Genomic DNA, 21,242 nt, shown 5'->3' with positions numbered 1-21,242 from the left:
GCAAACGTAGAACTAGCTAGACTAACCAGGAATTTATTTCCATTCACTGATACGGTTATCCAGTCTTCAATATGGGAGGATATTGCCGTGCAGAGCTTTAAGACGACTGAAACAGGCAATCTTTATTTAACTATGAAAAATATTTTTATCTGAAAGTTGGTATTTTATTTTTTTTAAAGATTTTATTTATTTATTCATAGACACAGAGAGAGGGGCAGAGACACAGACAGAGGGAGAAGCAGGCTCCATGATGGGAGCCCGATATGGGACTTGATCCCTGGTCTCCAGGATCACACCCCAGGCTGCAGGCGGCACCAAACCACTGCACCACCGGGGCTGCCCATGAAAGTTGATATTTTATACCCAGCTAAGGGATTATGTTGCCCCAGATCTCAATTAAGGAAATAACCTACTCTACAATGCTCTTCTTTGGATTTTTGGAAAATAAATGATCTTGTAGTTAATTTAGGTCACTCAGCATTTCCAAGAATACATTATTGGAAGTAGATTATTTATCTTTGTAAGATTTTACTGTATGTTATCTGGAGTTCATGTATCCCATGGATTTTTATCTTTATACTTTTTTATTTATAAGGTATAGAAAAGATATGACACATAAGAAATCAGAAAATAGTTTGCATGTTAATAGATAAATGCAATCCTCTAAATTATTTATTGCATTTTAAAGGGGGTGGGGGAACTACTCTGACACTTTAATAACATGATCTATGGTGGAATGGAATTTGGCATAACACAGGGCTGTCTCAGATCCCATGACAGGAGTGACAGGAGTACAAGAGACCCATAGTAGTAAGATCTCACCTATAATAAATCATTATGATCTAGGTCTGCGAAGAGAAGACTCCATGTTATTAGGTAATCTATTGACTTCTACTTTATTTTGTATCATGTTAAACATTCTGCCAGTTTATACCAGTTTCCTACCTCACACGATCCTTCTGGAATCAAGATGGTAGGTTTCCACTATCTTTCCCTGCCTCTGGGACTAGGACCTTCCTAGTTCCTACACCAGAAGGAAGTTCCTTCACTAACTATGTAACTAGGTCTAATTATAATTGTAGCCACCTGATTGGCTAAAATATTGAACAAATATGGATAGTTTATTTGTATTTGGAAATGTTTGACTCCTGGTTTGAAATGTTTTGTTTGAATGTACATGTCTTAGAAACATATAGATAGGAATGGACGTTGTTCAGTCTGGCATCAACTCATTATAGTGGTAAGCGTCTCAGAAGCCTATAAGTGTTTGCACACATCGCTTTGCACTGCTGACTGAGGTTGGCAATGCCTGAGTAACTTGGGCTGACATTGTCCAGTGGAAGAGATTGCAAAAGTCTACTGTGGCAAGGACAGGTTAATTGCTTAGTCAGTGGCCTACACCCTTAAAACAGATGTCCTAGAAGATACAGTTAAGTTTTCTAATTACAGGACCCATTGGATGGTGGGTTTCACTTAAGTAGAAGATGACAAAAACGTTTGTCACGAGACTACAAACTCTATAAGCCTGTTTAGGCAGGAAAAGGAAGCAATGTTACGGATGTAATTCTGGGTGTGACTGCAGAAAGAACTTCCTTATTAAAATAACTTGACTTAATGGGCTAATTCTTGGCTCTCGTTCTCCACCTCTCTTCATCATCACCTGCCTCCTCCACCTCCATCACCCATTCCCACACTGGAACTGGACACACTTATGTAAACAGACATGGCATAACACTAGGGCAAGAGTCAATGTCAGTTTTCAGTGTGTCATTTAAATTATCTTTGTCCCACGGATCTTTCCACTCTCTTGTAAAATAAGAGGTGAGAGACGGGGTAATGATTGGGAATTGGAAAATTAGCTATGAGTTTTCCTATTGTTCTTATTTTGAGGAGAAAGTAGGCTGAGTGGGTTTTTTTTTTAAGAGTGGATTCTAATCCAGTATTATACAGCTCTTATTCTCGGAGATATTATTATTACATTGTAGGAAGCATATAATACAACTGTAAGCTATATAAATTCCAAGTGCATTTGGAAAAATGAAATAGACAAAGAGTAAAGCATGAGTTGAATAATTACTCTGAAATGCAAACTTTTTTGAAAATAGAAAGACTAGGTAGTAACAATAAAGTAAAGGTTTACTATATGATTTACAAAGGGTTTTCACATCTGTCATTTCAACCTCGGTTTTGTGAATAGGCACATGATAGTAATAATTCCAGGGCTGTGCATCTGTAGCTGAGGCTCATGCAAGGTAAAGGAGTCACCTCAATCATAGAGTCTATAAGTGGGAGAGTGGGTTCTAGAGCTCAGGTTTTAGGATTCCTGATCCAGGAAACTTTCCACAGCATGTTTTTGCAATATATATATGTCTAATGGGGAGCTGTGATTAAGACGGTCGAGTCACCCTTTTACAACAGGCTCTAGTAATGACACTGCCACCAAATAGCTATGCAGTATTGGGCAAAGCACTTCATTTCCGTGGGTGTCAGTTTCCTCATGGAAAAATGAGGGTGTAGGTTTGGGGAGAGCTCAACAATCCCAAGGCTCTGTGCCATCTCAAACTGTGGCTCAGGTTCTGATTGAACGCTGGGCCACAGAACTGGAGGGCTTTTCAACTTCCATTGTCTGAAACTCCTTGATGATAGGCAGCAGTTCTGTGGAAGTGGGTGACACAGCAAACATTCAAAACACCTCAAACAACTTGCATGAGAGGTTTCTGCCACTCAGTTTTGTTTTGTTGTTGTTGTTGTTGTTGTTGTTTTTTAATGATTTTACTTGTTTATTTTGGTAGCAAGTGAGAGAGAGCAGGAGCAGGAGGGAGGGGCAGAGGGAGAAACAGACACTCTGTTGAGCAGGTTGCCTGATGTGGGACTCTAACCCAGGAGCCCAGGACCACGACCTGATCTGAAGGCAGATGCTCAACCAATGAGCCACCTAGATGCCCCTGCACCTCAGCTTCATCGGCAATATTAAATTTAAGGTTTCTCTGCTATGCTGATCCAAGTAATTCATTTAGATTTTTTTAAATTAGGAGAGTTCGAGTGGATTTCTATTCAACAAATAACTCTAAATATGCATGAAAATTACAGACTTACTATGCATATGATACCTGACTTCAAGATGATATTCAAACTGACGTTGTTGCCACTCTCAAGAAGGGATTTTAAACAAGTTAATGGTTAGAAACGCTGAGTTCAAAAGTTTCCAAACCTTTATGGCACTTAAATGACGCAGTAATTTGTTTCATATCTTACCTAGCCCCAAGGAAATACCTAAGATTTTCAATTATGAAGTTGTTAGGTCCAAAAACCTAATAGTAATAGTTCTTGTCATGTCCAACAGAGTTGATGTTTCCCTTGCAAATCTAAAGGATTCTGTAGTGCTCCTGTGAGTAGGGTTGCTTGGGTAAGTTTGAATTTCAGATAAACTAAATTTTTTTACTGTATTTCTCAAATGTTGCATAGACATACAGTAAAAATTATTCATCTGAATAATTTATCTGAAGTCCAAATTTAATTGGTCATCTATATTTTCATTTACTAAATCTGACAACCATGTGGTGAATTTCTTGAAACTTGCCAGGATGTCTTGGCACATAGTTTGGAAACCACAGATCTATAATCATAGGTCAATTTTTTAATGTCAAATCGTACTTATTTAAAATCAATAAATCATATACATGAATTTTCCAAAAACTTGTTTTAAATATGGTTAAATCTACCAAAATATTTTGTGACTGAGTTTGTGAGTAGAGATGTTTTAATTATGAAGAGTGTGGTTTATGTTGACTAATGAGTTTGTGAGTAGAGATGTTTTAATTATGAAGAGTGTGGCTTATGTTGACTAATGACTAGTGTGGCTTGAGCATGAGTTCACTTGAGGTCATTTGAATAAAACCTGAGTGCCAGACCAAAGCTTCTGGTACTTTACATGGTTCAGCATGGAAAGTTGATTTAACCGCTGAAGGCAATGAAGTCCTATCTATTTTTAATTTTTTAATTTGCCTGTCCAGTTTTTTGTCTCTTAATTATAGTCACTCATTAGGACTGTAATTCCTTCAATTTAACAACCAAAATAGTAATTCACTGGAGAACAAATCTGGAGGCCTTCATTATTGTGATGCTGACCCAGCCATTACATTGCAACATTTTTCTTTTAGGAAGCTCTGTGGATATGCTGTACACTTTTGCAAATTGCTCAGGATTGGACTTGATCTTTGGTCTAAATGCCTTACTACGAACAGCAAATTTGCAGTGGAATAGTTCTAACGCTCAATTGCTCCTGGACTATTGCTCTTCCAAGAATTATAACATCTCTTGGGAACTAGGCAATGGTAAGTACCCCCAGGAACATTTCATTCATAAAGGGATTCCCCTTTGGCATTAGTTGTTCCTATTTATGACATTCTTTTTAATATTAGCAGATATACTTTTGGCTGGGCACACTTGTACCAGTGGTCAACAATGCAACTTTTGGAATTGCTTCTGGCAAAAAACTTCTTTATAGATCCTAGAACCTACTGTTAATCCTAGTTTATGTTACACTTGAGCTGAAGGCAACTGGTTGGACCCAGAAACTTCCACAGCTCCTGGGTTCACTTGACATTTTCAGGGTCACTTAAACCTAGGGTGGTTGGCAGGCTGGACTCAGCACAACTATAAAGCAGGCACTTTTGCTTTTGCCCTTCTATTTTCTTTGTTTCTCAACTTGTCACTTAATCTCAGCGACTCTATCCCAATCATCATGATATGCTCAAGCTAGAAGTTCCTAGCATAGAATCCTACCCAGATCAAGCTTCTGATGATTTCCTTCTTCACTTTTTTGCAAAGAACTTGTAAATTCCAACTACAGCCACATTTATTCCAACATATTTATAATGCTTTTTCCACACGTGAGCCAATAGAACTGAAAGTGAAATGGGAAATGGGATGTTGTTATATGGTGGGCACGCACTACATTCCTGAACCACTGTTCTGAGCATTTAATAAGTATTCTTTTCTCTTCATAAACCACCCTGGAGTGGATACAATTATGACCTTCATTTTACAGATGACAAAAGAGGCACAAAAAGGTTAAATAGCTGTGTGATGCTGGGCTGCTAAGCAGAGGATTTGGAATCTGAGCCCAGGTAGTTTGGCTCCAGAGCAAGGTCCCTGCTTTCTCAAGAGTTCCATTCTAGAGGAAGGGAGCCAGACCAACACGAAAGCAAGCAAAGAAATAAGCTAAATGTCTAGAGTGGTATGTACCTCCATGATGTCTAGAGGTGGTTTTGGGATGAGGTTGCTAAGGGTAACTGGCAAGTCGAAGCACAAAACACAATATAAAGGTAGGGGTAACCATATCTTAGCTAGACACTGAACAACTTTGAACAATGGCAACCACATGAATAATGAGTCATCTGAGCCCATCCTTCCCCATCTCTATACATCTCTTCCTCCCTCCTTTTCTATTGTACTCATCCCCAACTCCTTCTGTTCTTTAGAGTAAGATAAAAGGGCCATGCCATCATGTCTCCCCTCTTCCTTGGGCCCCGTTTTGCAAGAAAAAGTTCTGCTTTCCAGAGAGAAGGAGAAGGGAGCAAGGAAATGCCCATACAGGGTGTTCTGGGCAGTGGATTGAACACTTCTCTGCTTCCCTCCTGAGTCTTCAGCATGGCTACATCCAGGTTCACCTGCACAGATAATTTGTGAATAAACGGTCTCAATAAGGCTTTTAATGGCATTGTAGAAATCAGTTTTTATTTTATTTATTTATTTTTTTTAGAAATCAGTTTTTAAATGTCTTCACCTCTCACCTAAAGTTTTCATCCTTTTTAAGTAAATCAGTGTACTAAGTACTGGATGAAGACTATTCCCCAACTATCCACTAGTTTAATATTCCCATCATTAACTTCAGATTGTTTTAATATCCCCTCACCCTTTTGTTATGTCCTTTAAATTTGTGTTTAACTGAAATATCTTCTTCATAAAGAGATAAAGAGGGGCTTTACTTTTCTTGCCTTTGGAGTCTAAGTTTTTGTGATTGGGAAATGTTTTCTTGCTCTTAGATGCTGCTGTTAAATTTGCTTTTGAATACAAGATTTCTAGGTACGCGATTACCTTGAGAATTGCTCTCTTTCAGAACCTAACAGTTTCCGGAAGAAGGCTGGTATTTTCATCGATGGATTGCAGTTAGGAAAAGATTTTGTCAAGTTGCATAAACTTCTAGGCAAAACCTCTTTCAAAACCGCCAATCTCTATGGTCCTGATATTGGCCAGCCTCGAGGAAAGACAGTCCCCATGCTAAGGAGGTAGGCGCTAGAGGAAGCAGAACCACTTTTCTTAAACATAGTATTTATCTCCGGTGGAGAATTCTCAATAGTCCGCCTGTAATTAAGCCACTTGCTACCTAATGTTTTACCAAAAGAGGAAACATTGCCTGGCTCAGAATACTGAGGATCTGAGGGCCAAGGGAACCTACGATATAATCTGTATCAGTATTGGGAAGTTTGTGTTTGCCTGATGCAAAGGCAGCAACCAGCTCATTTCCAAGAAGTAAAATTCTTGTGCATATATTGTGCATATATACTGGGCATATGAGGATTAAGTAAAGATCATAATGATTTTTTTTTCCAGTTTCCTGAAGGCTGGAGGAAAAGTGATTGATTCTGTTACATGGCACCAGTAAGTATGTCACCTGATCTTAGTACTGAGAAACTAATGCTAGCTTTATTTACTGCTTAGTTTTCAAAAAATTATTTCCATTTAATTACTAATTGACATAGTTCAAATAAGAAACAAATAGTATCTCAAGCAGCTTGTACTAGACTTTTAATATTAAGAAAAGAAAATTTTAAACTTTATTTTAAATATATGGTAGTTTCTATAAGATCAAAACACACTATCATTTAAATCGTGAAGCAGATAAGTAGCTAAAATCAATATGCTTGCCAAAGAACAGGTAACCTATAAGAACCTGCACTTGTGACTATCCCCTTCCATCTTGGTCTTTTCTTGCTAGAAGTTCTGACTTTTTTTTTTTTTTTTTTTTTTTTTTATAATAACAGAGGGGTGTAAAGAGGTAGAAAGGAGAACAAGTTAGCCAATTAACTTAAAAGCAGGAAGTATGGTTTGTTTGTTTTTCTGAATATTTTCCAAATAATTTAGCTACTACTTGAATGGACGAATTGCTACCAAAGAAGATTTCCTAAACCCTGATGTGTTGGACACTTTTACTTCAACTGTGCAAAAGATTTTCCAGGTAATAGTCTTTTTTTTTTTTTTTTTTTTTTTTTTTAAGGAGAGTAGTCCCCTTTATCTCTAAGGGATATAGTCCAAGACCCTCAGTGGATGTCTGGATCTACAGATAATATCAAACCCTATATATACTTTTCCTAAACATACATTCTTATGATAAAGTTTAATTTATAAATTAGGCATAGTAAGAGATTAACAACAATAATTATAAAATAGAACAATTATTACAGTATAACTATAATAAAAGTTATGTGAATGTGGTTTCCCTCTCTCAAAATATCTTACTATATTGCACTCACTCTTCTTGTGATGATGTGAGATGATAAAATACCTACATGATGAGATGAAGTGAGGTGAATGACATATGTATTGGTGGCTTTAGGCTACTAGCAATCTTCTAATGATAGGTCAGAAGGAGGACCATCTGCTTCTAGATTGCAGTTGACCACAGGCAACTGAAACTTCAGAAAGCAAAACCATAGATAAGGAGAGACTTCTGTAAAGCCAGAATTTTTATTTTGTGGTCTAGCTAATTCTAGATTCCATGTGTATATACATTTACATGTTTTTCTTTAGATAACAGATACTTATTCACCTTCTGTCCCCCTTAGCATCCTGTGTTTCCCATGTATGCCCAATTAAAAATTAAAAATACTTCCAATAGTCTTTGGTAGAATTAACTCTCCAAGGCCAGCCTCAAATAGGAATGGGATTATTTAAATTCCTTCCACACTAAGTATTCTAATAAAAGTAAATTGCCCAAGACCTAAATGACCACGAACACATTTTGTAACTATATTGGCCAAATCAGTCTGGGAATACAAGGTTTTGAATGTCATTTATTTTTATCACTGTAGCTGGTCAGCTTGTTTGCAAATATAATAGGGAATCTCCTGTTCCATAGGTTGTTGAGGAGACCAGCCCCCACAAGAAGGTTTGGTTAGGAGAAACAAGCTCAGCATACGGGGGTGGAGCACCCTTGCTGTCCAACACCTTTGCAGCTGGCTTTATGTGAGTGAAACAGCACCGCCTTGGGGATTAGGCTGCAACATTCTCCCGGCCTTTTATTACAGGATGTTGAAACAGCTCATCACCCAGAAAGCTGATCAAAGACCATTTCTATGGCTGAGACCCAAAATTCATGCCAGATTTTGCAAGGAAATCTTTTACTAAAGTTTGTTGGACATCTTTAATGGGTGTCCCAAATTAATTATTGTATGAATGAATTGCATTAGAAGTGCTGTTCCTTAATTATGGCCCATAAATATGCCAAGGCTTCCTTACTCTGAAAGAGATCATAAAAGAGTATATTCTAAAAAAAAAAAAAAGAGTATATTCTAGAGGCTTAAGTCTGAGAAGAAACCTTATGTATATGTGGCTCTATTCATAGATTCCCAAGGAGTTTAGAGTCTGAAGTGTGAGGAGCTACCAATAAGTTTCAAGACTTACTAAATCACCTTCATATCCAATCACCACAAACTTGATTGCTTTAAACAACTGGTTTACTTACTTTCCAGAACTCTATTAACACTCTTAATCTATAATTCTATAACACTTACACTTACACTTTCCCCTCCTACCCTCCTAATTCTTGTAAACCCAGAATAAAAAAATAAATTATTTTTGCTCATGGGGACATGAGAAGAGATAAGAATAAAGATGTTTGTTTCGCCATCAGCTAAAGATGGAAGGGATGGAGGAAGATAGCCACAAAAGTCTAGGTGTGATTCTACTTATTTCATATTTTACTACTGATGACTACAAACTGCCTTTTCTTCTTCAACCTTTTCTTCCTCACATGGGCCTGGGTTTTGGGGAGGTGGGGAGGGTATCCAGCAAGATGAATGATTGCCTGTGGGGTGAGAATTTGTTTACTCTGCTTTGTAGAAGTTTTCTTACCTCGAAAGGAACTCCTAAGGCATATTAATAGTATTCTATGATTTATTATCATGCTCACACGTGTGAACATGTGAAGGGAAGGATAGTCTCCATTTCATGTGAATGGCTTATTTATAATTAATACCACTTGTCTGGTCTCCTGTCAATTCCTCCCACATAGATGAATCAATCAGAATAGTTGTATAATTAGAATTTGATTTTTTTTTTTTTTTTCCCAAACCTGAAGAGAGCTGGGCCTTGCTCTTTTGCAGGTGGCTGGATAAATTGGGCCTGTCCGCCAGAATGGGCATAGAAGTGGTGATGAGGCAAGTGCTCTTTGGAGCTGGAAACTACCACTTAGTAGATGAAAACTTCGAACCTTTACCTGTAAGTGATCATTATTTTCCCATTGCTATTTATTGACTGATTGATTGATTGATGAGAGAACACAAGTGCAGAGGCGAGGCGAGGAATGGAGGGAGAGGGACAGACTCTACACCAAGTACAAGCCCCATATGGGGTTCGATCTCATGACTCTGAGATCATGACTTGAGTGAAAATCAAGAGTCAGATGCTTAACCAATTGAGCAACCCAGGCACCACATGGGATTTTTTTTTTAAAGGAAAATTTCAAATTTAATGACTCCAATTTCATAAGATAACGAACTCAGAACTTTGTGGGGTGCCATGGTGGCTCGGTCAGGTAAGAGTCTAACTCTTGATTTTGGCTCAGGTCATGATCTCTGGGTCCAGAGATCAAGCCTGGTCAGGCTCCCACTCAGTGAAAAGTCTGCTTGAGATTCTCTCTCTCCCTCTGCCCCTCCCCTTGCTTGCACACTATTAATTAATTAATTAAAAAAGAAATGTTTTTTGCAAAGTAAATCAAAGTTAAAATTACTAACAGTATCCAAAACTTCAAAACTTTTCTGTCAGGAAATTATAATTTATTTTTTCAAACATCTCACCCTAAAAATTGGCTATTTTGTTTATAATCTTCAAGATCTTTATGAATAAAGTCTCATTTTCACCCTACCTGCAACTGTATCTGGTGCCAAATCAGGAATGTAGGCTTTTGATCCAAAAAGCCACTTGGAAGAGATATGTTTTGTAGCAATTCTTCATAGGAGATGTTATGTGCTTCCAACAAGAAGCACATAATGTCTGATTCTCTCTCTCTCTCTCTCTCTCTCTATATATATATATATATATATTTTTTTTTTTACCTTAAAGCTAGTAAGGATTGTTGCCTAATCCATTACTTTACCCAGGAAGGGGGGTTATAAGGTTCTAAAAGAAATTATTTTAGGGGCTCCTGGCTGACTTAGTTGGTGGAGCAGGGGACGGACACTATCTCATGGTTGTGAGTTTGAGCCTCATGTTGGCTATAGAGATTACTTAAAATTTTTTTAAATCTTTTTAAAAAAATTATTTTAATCTCTTAAGTAGGTAGAAATTGTATTGTAAAGACTTGTCTTTGAGTGTGAGTGTGTACTTGTACATATCTAAATGTTCTACTTTGAGCTTTGCTTTGAATTCTTGGGTGATAGATGATAAAGAATATTTAAACTCTCTCAGCAATGAATTACGTTCTTGAGATACATCTCCTAGTGGTCATGACCCTCTGAATTGTACCAACATAGTCCTCCAATGATAAAAGGCAGCAAATAAAACTTTGCCCTCGGATCATGGTGGGACCATGGATCAAAAGATGTATTCCATTTAAATACTTCTAGGATAACAGTCACAGTCATTGTAGGATTAATTATTTGCTCACACTGTTTTTGTTAAGTAAAGAAATAAATAAGATCTATTTTGATTCCTTCTCTCCCCAACCACTGCATTAGGATTATTGGCTATCTCTTCTGTTCAAGAAACTCGTGGGCACCAATGTGTTCATGGCAAGTGTGAAAGGTCCAGACAGAAGTAAACTTCGAGTATACCTTCATTGCACCAATGTCAATCAGTAAGTGTGTAACACATCCTTTACCAGTCAACAAGTTTTAATCAGTAAAATGTCCTTCCTGAAAGGGTTATACTGAAATAATAATTCTAGCCAAAATAAAGCCACCCATGATTTCTGGTGAGTGGAAACTCTTTAAATAGTGAGGACCCACTAGGGAGTAGGAGAATGAATGGTTCACATGGAAATTCTGAAAAGTACCAATAGATTCAATTTTCTTGTTTGTTTTAGTTTTCTCATAAGGCAAGAAAAGCTCCTGTTTACATGGCTTATGATTTGAATTCATAGGAACACACAAAATTTGCTTTTTATTATTTAACTTTCCTATGTTTGAACAGGGTTGGGCTGACCAGCTTCCTGGCAACTCCACCTGGCAAAGCATCAAAGATCCCAAAATGCTCTAACCTAGAAAATGGTAGCATGAGGAGCAATAGTTTCAATCATATTTTCAAATAGGACCACATCAGTCATCAACTGTAATCATGAAAGGAAGGATAAAAGGAGGGCCCATCATCATAGACACCAATACTTAGTAACCATGATTATGTTTGTAATTGCTTTTAATTGCTTAAGTTAAATATTTTTATTGAGTTAACCCATTTGCTTTTAGCCCAAGGTATAAAGAAGGAGATTTAACTCTGTATGCCTTAAACCTCCATAATGTCACCAAACGCTTGCAGTTGCCATATCATCTATTTGACAAACAAGTGGACAAGTATCTCTTACAACCTCTAGGACCTGATGAGTTACTTTCCAAGTGAGTGATTTTCCTTTTTCACTTCAAACTTTCACCAAATTGATTGATGTTTATCAGAATAGAGAGTGTTGATAGGAAGAAAAAAAAAAGTCAACTACTTCAAGTTCTAACAATTCTTAATGTTCGGGAAATTTATATATGAATATTTATCAATACAGGTATAACTCACCCAGAGTCCTAAGCAGAAGGATATGAACACAAATTAGCCATTCTCTTACAGAGTAGTTTGCATTTCAGAACAATTTGATATGTCAATGCCCTCAAGGCATTTAAATTATTTGCTCTACAAAAACTTGTAATTCTTGGTAACACAGTCATTAAAGCAAAACATACCTATGTATAATTGCTACTAAGAGCATTGGGGTTGGCGTACATATTACACCATGTGAGTTGAGTGTGATTCTCTTACAGTGTTAAAGCAGTGTTTTTATTTGGATAGAGTAAGAAAAAAATGTCTAGGAGCGTAGCTGTTAGGTGGATTATTTGAAGTTAGTTGTAACACATTTTAGTTTTAAAAGCCAGTCATTGGTTATGTCTTATAAAATACCATATTCAACAGAACACCCAAAAATGACCATGAGCCTTGAAGAGGCAGGCATGCAAACTGTAAGATTCTGTGTTGGGAAGGAGCTCCTTTCATCATGACTATTCTCACATTGGAGCAAAAAAAATAAGAATCTCCCAAAATTCTCACCATCTTCTCCCATCTTTGCAAATGCTGTATGAGAGATGTTTTCCACAATAATCAGCATTAGAACCTGAAAAAGGACAGTAAGCATGCTTTCCCCAAAGACCTGCATTCCATAGACAAACATCATTAACACTGGATGCCATTCCTTGTTTTTTCCCTATGCTTTATTTTACAACTGTAATCATACAACCTCTAATGGGAAAGAGGGGGTACCCAGGAATGTCTTTCCATACAAAGCCTTTGTAGACGTTTTTATGGGCTGCATGTTTTGTAAAATTACCAAGGTTTACTTAACCCATTTTCTTGCCATTTTAATCATTTTCCACCCTAATGTAAATAATGCATATTTTGTTAACAGATACTTTTTCTATTTGGGCTCTGACTTTCTGAAATGGATATTTTTATGTCTGATGCTGATATTTGTGTCTGATGCTGACAAGGAAAAAGCTTTTCTGAAATAATTGAATAATAGTTGTAGAGTTGGAAAAGCATAGAGATATTTTAGTCCAACCTTCAATGGGGAGTTCAGGCCATTTAGCTCTGCTTGATTCCTCCTCTGCTGGATCTGCCAGCCTCTCCAGGCAGGCAGCATCCTCTCTGGTGAGGGGAAGGCGAGCCTCTCTCTTGCCTTTCATCTGCTGTTTTTGGTTCTGTCCTCAAGAGCAGAGGTTGGAAACTACACCTCATGCCTGTATACAAGTGGGTTTAGGGGGCTTTTTCCCCTCTTTTTTCCTAGTAGGGGAGGTTGGCATGCACTGTGTTAATTTTTATGTTTACAAAGTTGTCAACATTTAAAAATTGATAACTACAAAAATATCTGGATTTCTAGCTTTTCTTTAAAAATATATATTCTAGGGGCACCTGAGTGGCTCAGTGGTTGAGCATCTGCCTTTGGCTCAGGTTGTGATCCCGGGGTCCCAGGATCGAGTCTTTCATCAGGCTCCCCACAGGGAGCCTGCTTCTCCCTCTGCCTGTGTCTCTGCCTCTCTCCCTGTGTCTCTCATGAATAAATAAATAAAATCTTAAAAAATAAATAAATAAAATCTTAAAAAAAAAAAAAAGATATTCCAGGGGCGCCTGCATGGCTCAGTTAGTTAAGCATCCAACTCTTAGTTTCGGCTCAGGTTGTAACCTCAGAAGAGGTTAGGAATCCTGGCTCAGCAGGGAGTCTGCTTGGGATTCTCTTCTCCCATCTCCCTCTTTCTTTCCCTCCTCCCTCTCTCTCTAAATAAGTAAATAAATATATTTTTTTTTAAATTTAAAGACAGGTATTCTGGAACTCTGGGCTTGTTTTCCCAAGTAGATGGAGTTGAATTGGGGTGGTTTACTTTAGACAGGTTCTTCTCAGTCCCTCCATGACCCTGTTATCTCTGAGACCCTGCCCTACTGCACTTACACATATAAATTCCTTGGCTTTGTGGGCACTTGAGTTCACTACCCTTAATGTGTAATGATGCCAAATATCTAATTTTCTCCAGTAGAACTCCAATAGCTGCAGGACAATTAGATTGATCTCTCCAGGCTTAATGTGCCCAATTTCTTCAATGATCCTTTTCTTTGCTGTATTTATCAGACCCTGTTGCTTTCTGATCATACATTTCATGCTTAATAATGGAGAACTGGTGAAATTATGGATCATGTTTTATTACCCTAAGTTCTCTTTGATGAACTACTTACACTTTTCTCTTTAAAATGTTGCAAAAAATAAAATAAAATGTTGCAGAAGTATTCCAGATAAGTTTGATGAGTGTAATTGTGTAATTGCCATTTTTAATGTTAAATTTGTGAAATTTTAATGTTTAATTTGTGAAATTTTTTTTTTTAATTTATGATAGTCACAGAGAGAGAGAGAGAGAGAGAGAGAGGCAGAGACACAGGCAGAGGGAGAAGCAGGCTCCATGCACCGGGAGCCTGATGTGGGATTCGATCCCGGGTCTCCAGGATCGCGCCCTGGGCCAAAGGCAGGCACCAAACCGCTGCGCCACCCAGGGATCCCAATTTGTGAAATTTTTAATGTTAAATTTGTGAACAGTCTACAAACTTGTTCATTCTAATGACCTCAGAGGCTTAAACAATGATCATCTTTCAAAAAAAACATTCTTTAGTTGAACAACTTGTATAGTGTCTACAGATGGTCCTGTGTAGTAGGCATTTAGTAAATATTTGAGAGAATATTTTTAACATAAAAGCAGTATTTTATATTTATCTCAGATAAATTTTGCCCAGCATCCCTAATTCAGATTCCTCTTGCTTGCTAATTCCTTTCAGCTCTATTTCATCTGAAACTTGACAAGCATGACTTCTATTTCTTGTCATCATGTTACTGACTTCAAAATATGAAACAGGATACTACCCTCTAATAAAACCTACCCTCACTTACCCAGCCCAGTGCAAAAATAATCAACATGCTTTCAGCTTTCCTCAATGTATTGATAGCATCCTTTAGCTATTTTTACAGCAAATTAAACAATGTAGCCAGATGGTCTTGGGTATTATCTTGCCCATGTTTCATCATCTGAACCCATGGCACTATTAATTTACAATGATGAGATTTACCTTTAAGCCCTGTGGCCTCTCCTAAAGCGTTTCTGAAATTTGTTCAGGTACTCTTGAAAATGTTTTTCAATTTCTCGCAGAACAGCTCTTACTACTAGCATTTAGAAGTATTTTCAAGGCCTATTAATGTTTGTGGTTTCCTGATGGTGGTCATGGCCTTTCCTCCCCCATCCCATCTAAAAATGGATGTGATATAGGCACTAAAACAAAACTCATGCTCATGTGGACCAAGTGTAAATGCAAGGCAGGCTTGGTAGCCTCTAGCATCATCATGGTTATCTTATTAAATCTGTTGGTACATAACCAGAGCTGGGCATCTAACCAAGTTTAAATGGAAACCAATTTTTCTGCTGACTGATACTTAGTGAGGATAAAGTTTGAGAGATGTTTAAAAAGGAAAATTAAAATAATTCTAAACTGGAAACAACCAAATGTCTAACACTAGACAATTACTAAGCTAATATGCTCACACAGTGGAATACTGTACAGCTATTAAAATGATGTAGTAGATGTGTGTGAGCAAATGTTAAGATGTGTTAAGGGAAAAAAATCAAGTTTTGAGAGATTATATACTGTATGATTGTTCTTGTTTAAATGAAAATATGCATGTATATACATAAAAGAGATGAAAAGATGAAGGAATGTACATCAAAGTATTAAAAATGGTTATGATGAATTAGAAGGTTACTTTTGTTATATTTATTCATCAGAATAATGATGACAATAGATAATACTTTTTCAGTGTTTACTATATTCAAGGAACTCCTATAAATGTTCTATATATATTACATGTATTACATATAGGACATACATATAACTCTGACATTAACTAATTTCAACAATAAATTTTTTTCCTGTTGGAAAAACGTCAGAATGTAAAAAGTGCTTGAGAAAAAGATTATAGAAATATAAGATGTTTAGAATTATGGAATTAACTTATCAGTGGAACTAAAAGCCGGCTAAAGGTTTTCATTATAAGCTCTTATTTATATTGGATTTATTGCTGTGAGCCTATATTAATTTGACTTAAATAATAATAAATACACATAAAAATAATACTTGTCCTTAAAATATTTTTCACATTTTTGACTCAGTTTTAAATTTGAATTCCAACAGTAGAACACAAAGAAAACATACATTTTTGGGGAATCTGTGGTTCAGTGAAACAGAATTATTTTTGTTTCACTCCAGCAATATATATTCTACCAAAATATCTTAACAACATAAGATATGCAAATGAATGCGTATCACCTGGGGGAAGGGGACTTAGAGGATTTATGGGCATAGTTATAAGGAAGTTTCACTGCCATTTTTAATGTTAAATTTGTGAAATTTTCATCCCAATCTATATATCTGTTTGCCTTGTATAAAAAAAACATTTTCAATTATTTACCAGCAAATCAAATTGCCACAAATCTAGAAGTTATGTCATGTTTGTCCTTTTGATACCTCCGTCATAGTGTCTAGTATAGATTATGTGTGTTCCATTTTCTGTAAAAGGCCAGATAGTAAGTATTTCAGGCTTTGCGGGCCATATGGTCTCTGTCACAATGAGTCAGCTCTCCCAGTATAGCTTAGAGATCATCTGGGTCAAACATTTACCCAATATAGACTGAAATACAAGTTATATAATACAAGCTGTCACAAGTTTTTTTGATCTTAAAACAATGTCACGACTTTTGTAGAGCACACACAACTAGGGCTAACTTAGATGTATCTTTCCCCTTTACAGATCTGTTCAACTCAATGGTCAAACTCTGAAGATGGTGGATGATCACACCCTCCCGGCTTTAACAGAAAAATCTCTCCGCCCAGGAAGTTCACTGGGCTTGCCAGCTTTCTCATATGGATTTTTTGTGATAAGAAATGCCAAAGTTCCTGCTTGCATCTGAAAAGGAAAGGCATACACTCGCCCCGAGATTGAAATTTTCAAATGTATTAATAAGAGGAAAACAAAATCCAAGCTATAGGAAGGCAAGCAGATACATTACAAATCAACTAGCGAGGGCTTTAGGGCCACTGGGATACTCTCAGTGCTAGATTTAATGGAGTCTTTTGTTCTAAGTAGACCACTGCTGATAATACCTTGCGCCAAACACTACACTTAGTGCTTTGCATGTTCTATTTTTATTTAAGGTTATTAAAAAGGTATATGGGTGCTCTCAATACAGCCAGGAGGCAAGTAAGTGAAGGCTATATGATTAACTTTAAGAAAGTGCTTAGTTATTTTTATCTTAAAAAACAGTTATTAAAAGATAGCAGGAATCTATTCTATATGCTCTCTCTATGGAAAGAGTCTACTGCCACAGTCTTCAAATTGCCTATACATGAGAGACAGTCTCTTCGCACCTAAACAGGCAGCTAGGTTCAACTGCTGCTTCTCTTCTCTCTGTTCTGTCTTTGTCAACAATGCTGTGTGAGAGGACAGATGGTTAGAAGTGATAGTACAAGAAAAAAGAACAATTCAGAGGGACTGGATTATGTAAACTTGAAATGAAATTTTAAAGTGACTATAAAAGAAATTGACTCCCCAAAGGGAGAAATACATTATAACCACCTGTTAATATTTACTTTTCATCTACCTTTAATTCTTGTTTTGGTTGGGAAACTTTTGGCTGCAAGTAGCAGAAAACCCTGATTCAAATGGCTTAAACCATCAGGACATTTATAACCCTACATAATAAGAAGTTCAAGTAGGGCAGGCTCAGGATGTCACCAAGGAACCAGCACCTTTCCATCTCTCTGCTCTGTCACATTTAGCATTGGCTTCATTCTCAAGCTCATGCATGATGGCTGGAGTTATTCCATGGACCCATTCAGACCCGGCAGCAGTTAGAGAAAGATGAGCAACTTTTTTTCCTCTCCTTCATAGTCTTGAAGAATCCTTTCTCAAGAGGGTCTCTCAGTAGACCTAGTGGACCTTTCCTCATGTTTCCTCATGTCTTATTGGTCAGGAATGGGTCACATGGCCATTCTCCCCATCACTATCAACATCAATGAAATCCCTATAATTGTCTCCTAGTAATCTTTTGGAATGGACAGGGTGTTCGGAAGTCTGTGGCACTGACAACCATAGTTCTGTGCTTTTATCACTGATGGAAGGTATTATTTTCTCCTGTATCTTAATTTTTAGAAATATAATTCTCTTTATATTTATGCCTGCTATGAATATTGTCTCAATTAAATTTAAGTACATATATAAGGAGCTAAAGACAGAACCTAGAGTTTGGATGCTTCGATACCCCTAAATTTTATATATAAGTAGTTTTTATATTTTCACATTGGAAATAAAGTAATTTTTATAACCTCAATATTGCATGATTATTCTTTTAATAAAACTTAAGCCTGGGGTGGGGGGGGAATACCTTAAGCCCGCAGATCCCTACATTTGCAAGCCTTACTTTCCTTCAGCACTGTTAACACCTGCTACCTTTATCTGTCCTTGCCGCCTCCCCCACACAAGAGCTGACCTTGAAGCAAAGAGATTATCAGGTACAAACACAATTTCCTCCCTCATCAGGTAGACTCAATCATGATCAAAGTCCTGTCCCATCTATTTTTCTTTTCCCTGTCTCCTCTATCACTTAATAAATGTAAAGCCTGATTTATCACTGGTATTATTATAACCATTTCTTAATTGTTCTCTCTGACTTTGCTTAAAATTTTTAAAGGCTCCCCATTTCTTACAGTCACGTTAAGGTGCTCCATAGCCTGGCACCTGCCTCTTTCTTCAGCCTTAACTCTTACTCTTGCCAAGAATTCTCTTCTGCCTGCACACTGGCTGGGGGTCTGAACCTACAGTCCCCTCAACTTTTGGTGATGGTCCGTCTGTTCTCCATCCAGACTGATCTTCTAACTTTCCTCTCTTTGTGGCAAACTTTCACATTTATGAAGACCCTCTCAAACACCAGTTTCCGCGACTCCCCCATACTTTAAGTAGACTTAGTCCTATTTCTTTGTCCCTTTAGGAGTTGTACATTTACTATGGCACTTATGGTGCACTTTAATTGTATCCATATGTCTTTCTAACTTGACTCTAAGCTCAGAAGAAAGAGGTACAGTATCTTAAATCATCTTTATATTCCCTGTACTTAGTATATTGTCTGGCACACCGTAGCCACTCAGATGTTTCCTTAATGACAGCGAAGAACAAATTTGAAACTAGCTTAAGTATTTTTATTTTTAACATATAGAAAAAGTTAATGATATTTCAACCTGAGAAGGTATTGCCTATTACTTTTAAAGAGTCTTTTAAAAACTATCACTAATGAGCTCTTACTAGTGGCAGATGGTTATGTGAAAAACTGGGGGCATCCTTATGTGAAGAAAGGAATGCTCTCAGTTATATATTAATGAATATTTTAAAAACATTTATGTATGCATGTATTTATTTTAGAGGGGGGCGCAGAGGGAGAGGGAGGGAATTCTGAAGTGGACTCCTCGCTGATCATGGAGCCCCTCACAGAGCTCAATCCCAGGACCCTGAGATCATGACCTGAGCTGAAATCAAGAGCCAGCCACTTAACCAACAGAACCACCCAGGTGCCCCTATATTAATGAACATTAAATGAATAGTCTGTGTGCTCCTTGACGATAGGACTTTTCCGCCTTGACATACCCTGTGCTAAACACAGTGCTTTCATAAAACAAGAATTCAATAAGTAGTTTGCTAAATTTTCTTAAATATCTAACTTCAAGGGGTTTTCAATCAAAATGAGAACATAAAATTAGTATGATACAAAGGAAAATTACTTAAATTTTGTAAAACAGAAAAAGCAAAGTTCCACGAGTGTTTAAGGAGAGAAAATTGTATGTAGTTGAAGGATTCTATCAACAACTGCAAATGCCAGGGCATTAATAATGGAAAGTTGCTGCTCTCTCATATAACTTTCAGTGGTAGTGTAATCAAACAGAATAGCGAACCTACAAACTCAACTTTGACCTTCATCCTTTCCCTACCCCCACCCCAATCCAGCTCTAGGGCTCTTTCTCCAACAAACACAGAAACTGCTTTGATGACAAGTCTAATGATTACTCTAAAGTAATGAGCCCGCTGAGGAAGCTAGAAGCCTAACTCCAGACCAGGGCATTGGTGATCATTTCAGGACCATCTTGGGAAGAGCACTTTTGCATCGAGTTGCAGGGGAACAGTGGTCCACTTTGGACGTTTCCATTTTCTCTGAACCTCCCCTGAGTTCCTTTCATCAGAGGCAGGACAATGTATACCACTCTCACTCCAAGGAGACTTCTGGAAAGTCCTCAAGGATGGTGGCTGGTTGCCAGAGGAACTAACCCATGTATTATTAGAAGATTGGAACCTTCAGCCCAACACCCAACACCCAGGGAAGGGAAAGGGACTAGAGATTGAGTTCAATCACCAACGGCCAAGGATTTCATCAATCATGCCTATGTAATGAAGTGTCCACAAAAACCCCAAACCACAAGGTTCAGAGAGCTTTAGGGTTGGTGAACACACGGAGGTGTGGAGAGAGTAGGTCATGGAAGCTCTGTGTTCTTTCCCACACCCTTTTTTTTTTTTTTTTAATTTTTATTTATTTATGATAGTCACAGAGAGAGAGAGAGAGAGAGAGAGGCAGACACAGGCAGAGGGAGAAGCAGGCTCCATGCACCGGGAGCCCGACGTGGGATTCGATCCAGGGTCTCCAGGATCGCGCCCTGGGCCAAAGGCAGGCGCCAAACCGCTGCGCCACCCAGGGATCCCTCCCACACCCTTTACCCTATGCATCTCTTCTATCTGGTTGTTCCCGGGTTACACCCTTTTATAATAAAGCAGTAATATAGTAAGTAATACGTTTTCCTAAGTTCCGTGAACCATCTAGCAAGTTAATCAAATGCAAGAAGGGGTCTCCAAAACTTCCAATCAATAGCCAATAGGTCAGAAGCACAGATAATGACCTGGACCTTGCAATTAGCATCTTAAGTGGGGGCAAGGGGCAGTCTTGCGAGCCCAAGCCCTTAACCTGTGGGATCTAATGGCATCTCCAGGTACTTAGTACCAGCACTGAGTTAAATTATAGAATACCACGTGTTATCACAGAATTGCTTGGTATGAAAAAAAAAAAAAAAGAATTGCTTGGTATGTGGAAAACCCACACATCTGGCGTCAGAGTGAAGTAGTGTCGTGGTGGAGTACCGAGAGAAGA

The 21,242-nt window shown here is 37.7% G+C and overlaps 1 protein-coding gene across 1 annotated transcript in view; it reads left to right on the top strand.

The window, feature by feature from the left end:
• Nucleotides 1–18,389, top strand: part of HPSE (heparanase) — a 33,011-nt gene extending 14,622 nt beyond the window's left edge. Inside the window, exons 4-12 of the mRNA XM_077882744.1 lie at nt 4,161–4,334; nt 6,122–6,290; nt 6,616–6,663; nt 7,147–7,240; nt 8,141–8,247; nt 9,387–9,501; nt 10,959–11,077; nt 11,685–11,831; nt 16,811–18,389. Coding sequence (XP_077738870.1) covers nt 4,161–4,334; nt 6,122–6,290; nt 6,616–6,663; nt 7,147–7,240; nt 8,141–8,247; nt 9,387–9,501; nt 10,959–11,077; nt 11,685–11,831; nt 16,811–16,970 — 1,133 coding nt within the window. The 3' untranslated portion in view covers nt 16,971–18,389. The remainder of the gene's footprint in view (nt 1–4,160; nt 4,335–6,121; nt 6,291–6,615; nt 6,664–7,146; nt 7,241–8,140; nt 8,248–9,386; nt 9,502–10,958; nt 11,078–11,684; nt 11,832–16,810) is intronic.
• Nucleotides 18,390–21,242: the final 2,853 nt, after the last annotated feature.

This window comes from Canis aureus, chromosome 33 (genome assembly GCF_053574225.1).
Source record: "Canis aureus isolate CA01 chromosome 33, VMU_Caureus_v.1.0, whole genome shotgun sequence".
NCBI lineage: Eukaryota > Metazoa > Chordata > Mammalia > Carnivora > Canidae > Canis > Canis aureus.
Note: the sequence above shows the minus strand (reverse complement) of the source record. Positions and strands in the feature narration are given on the sequence as shown.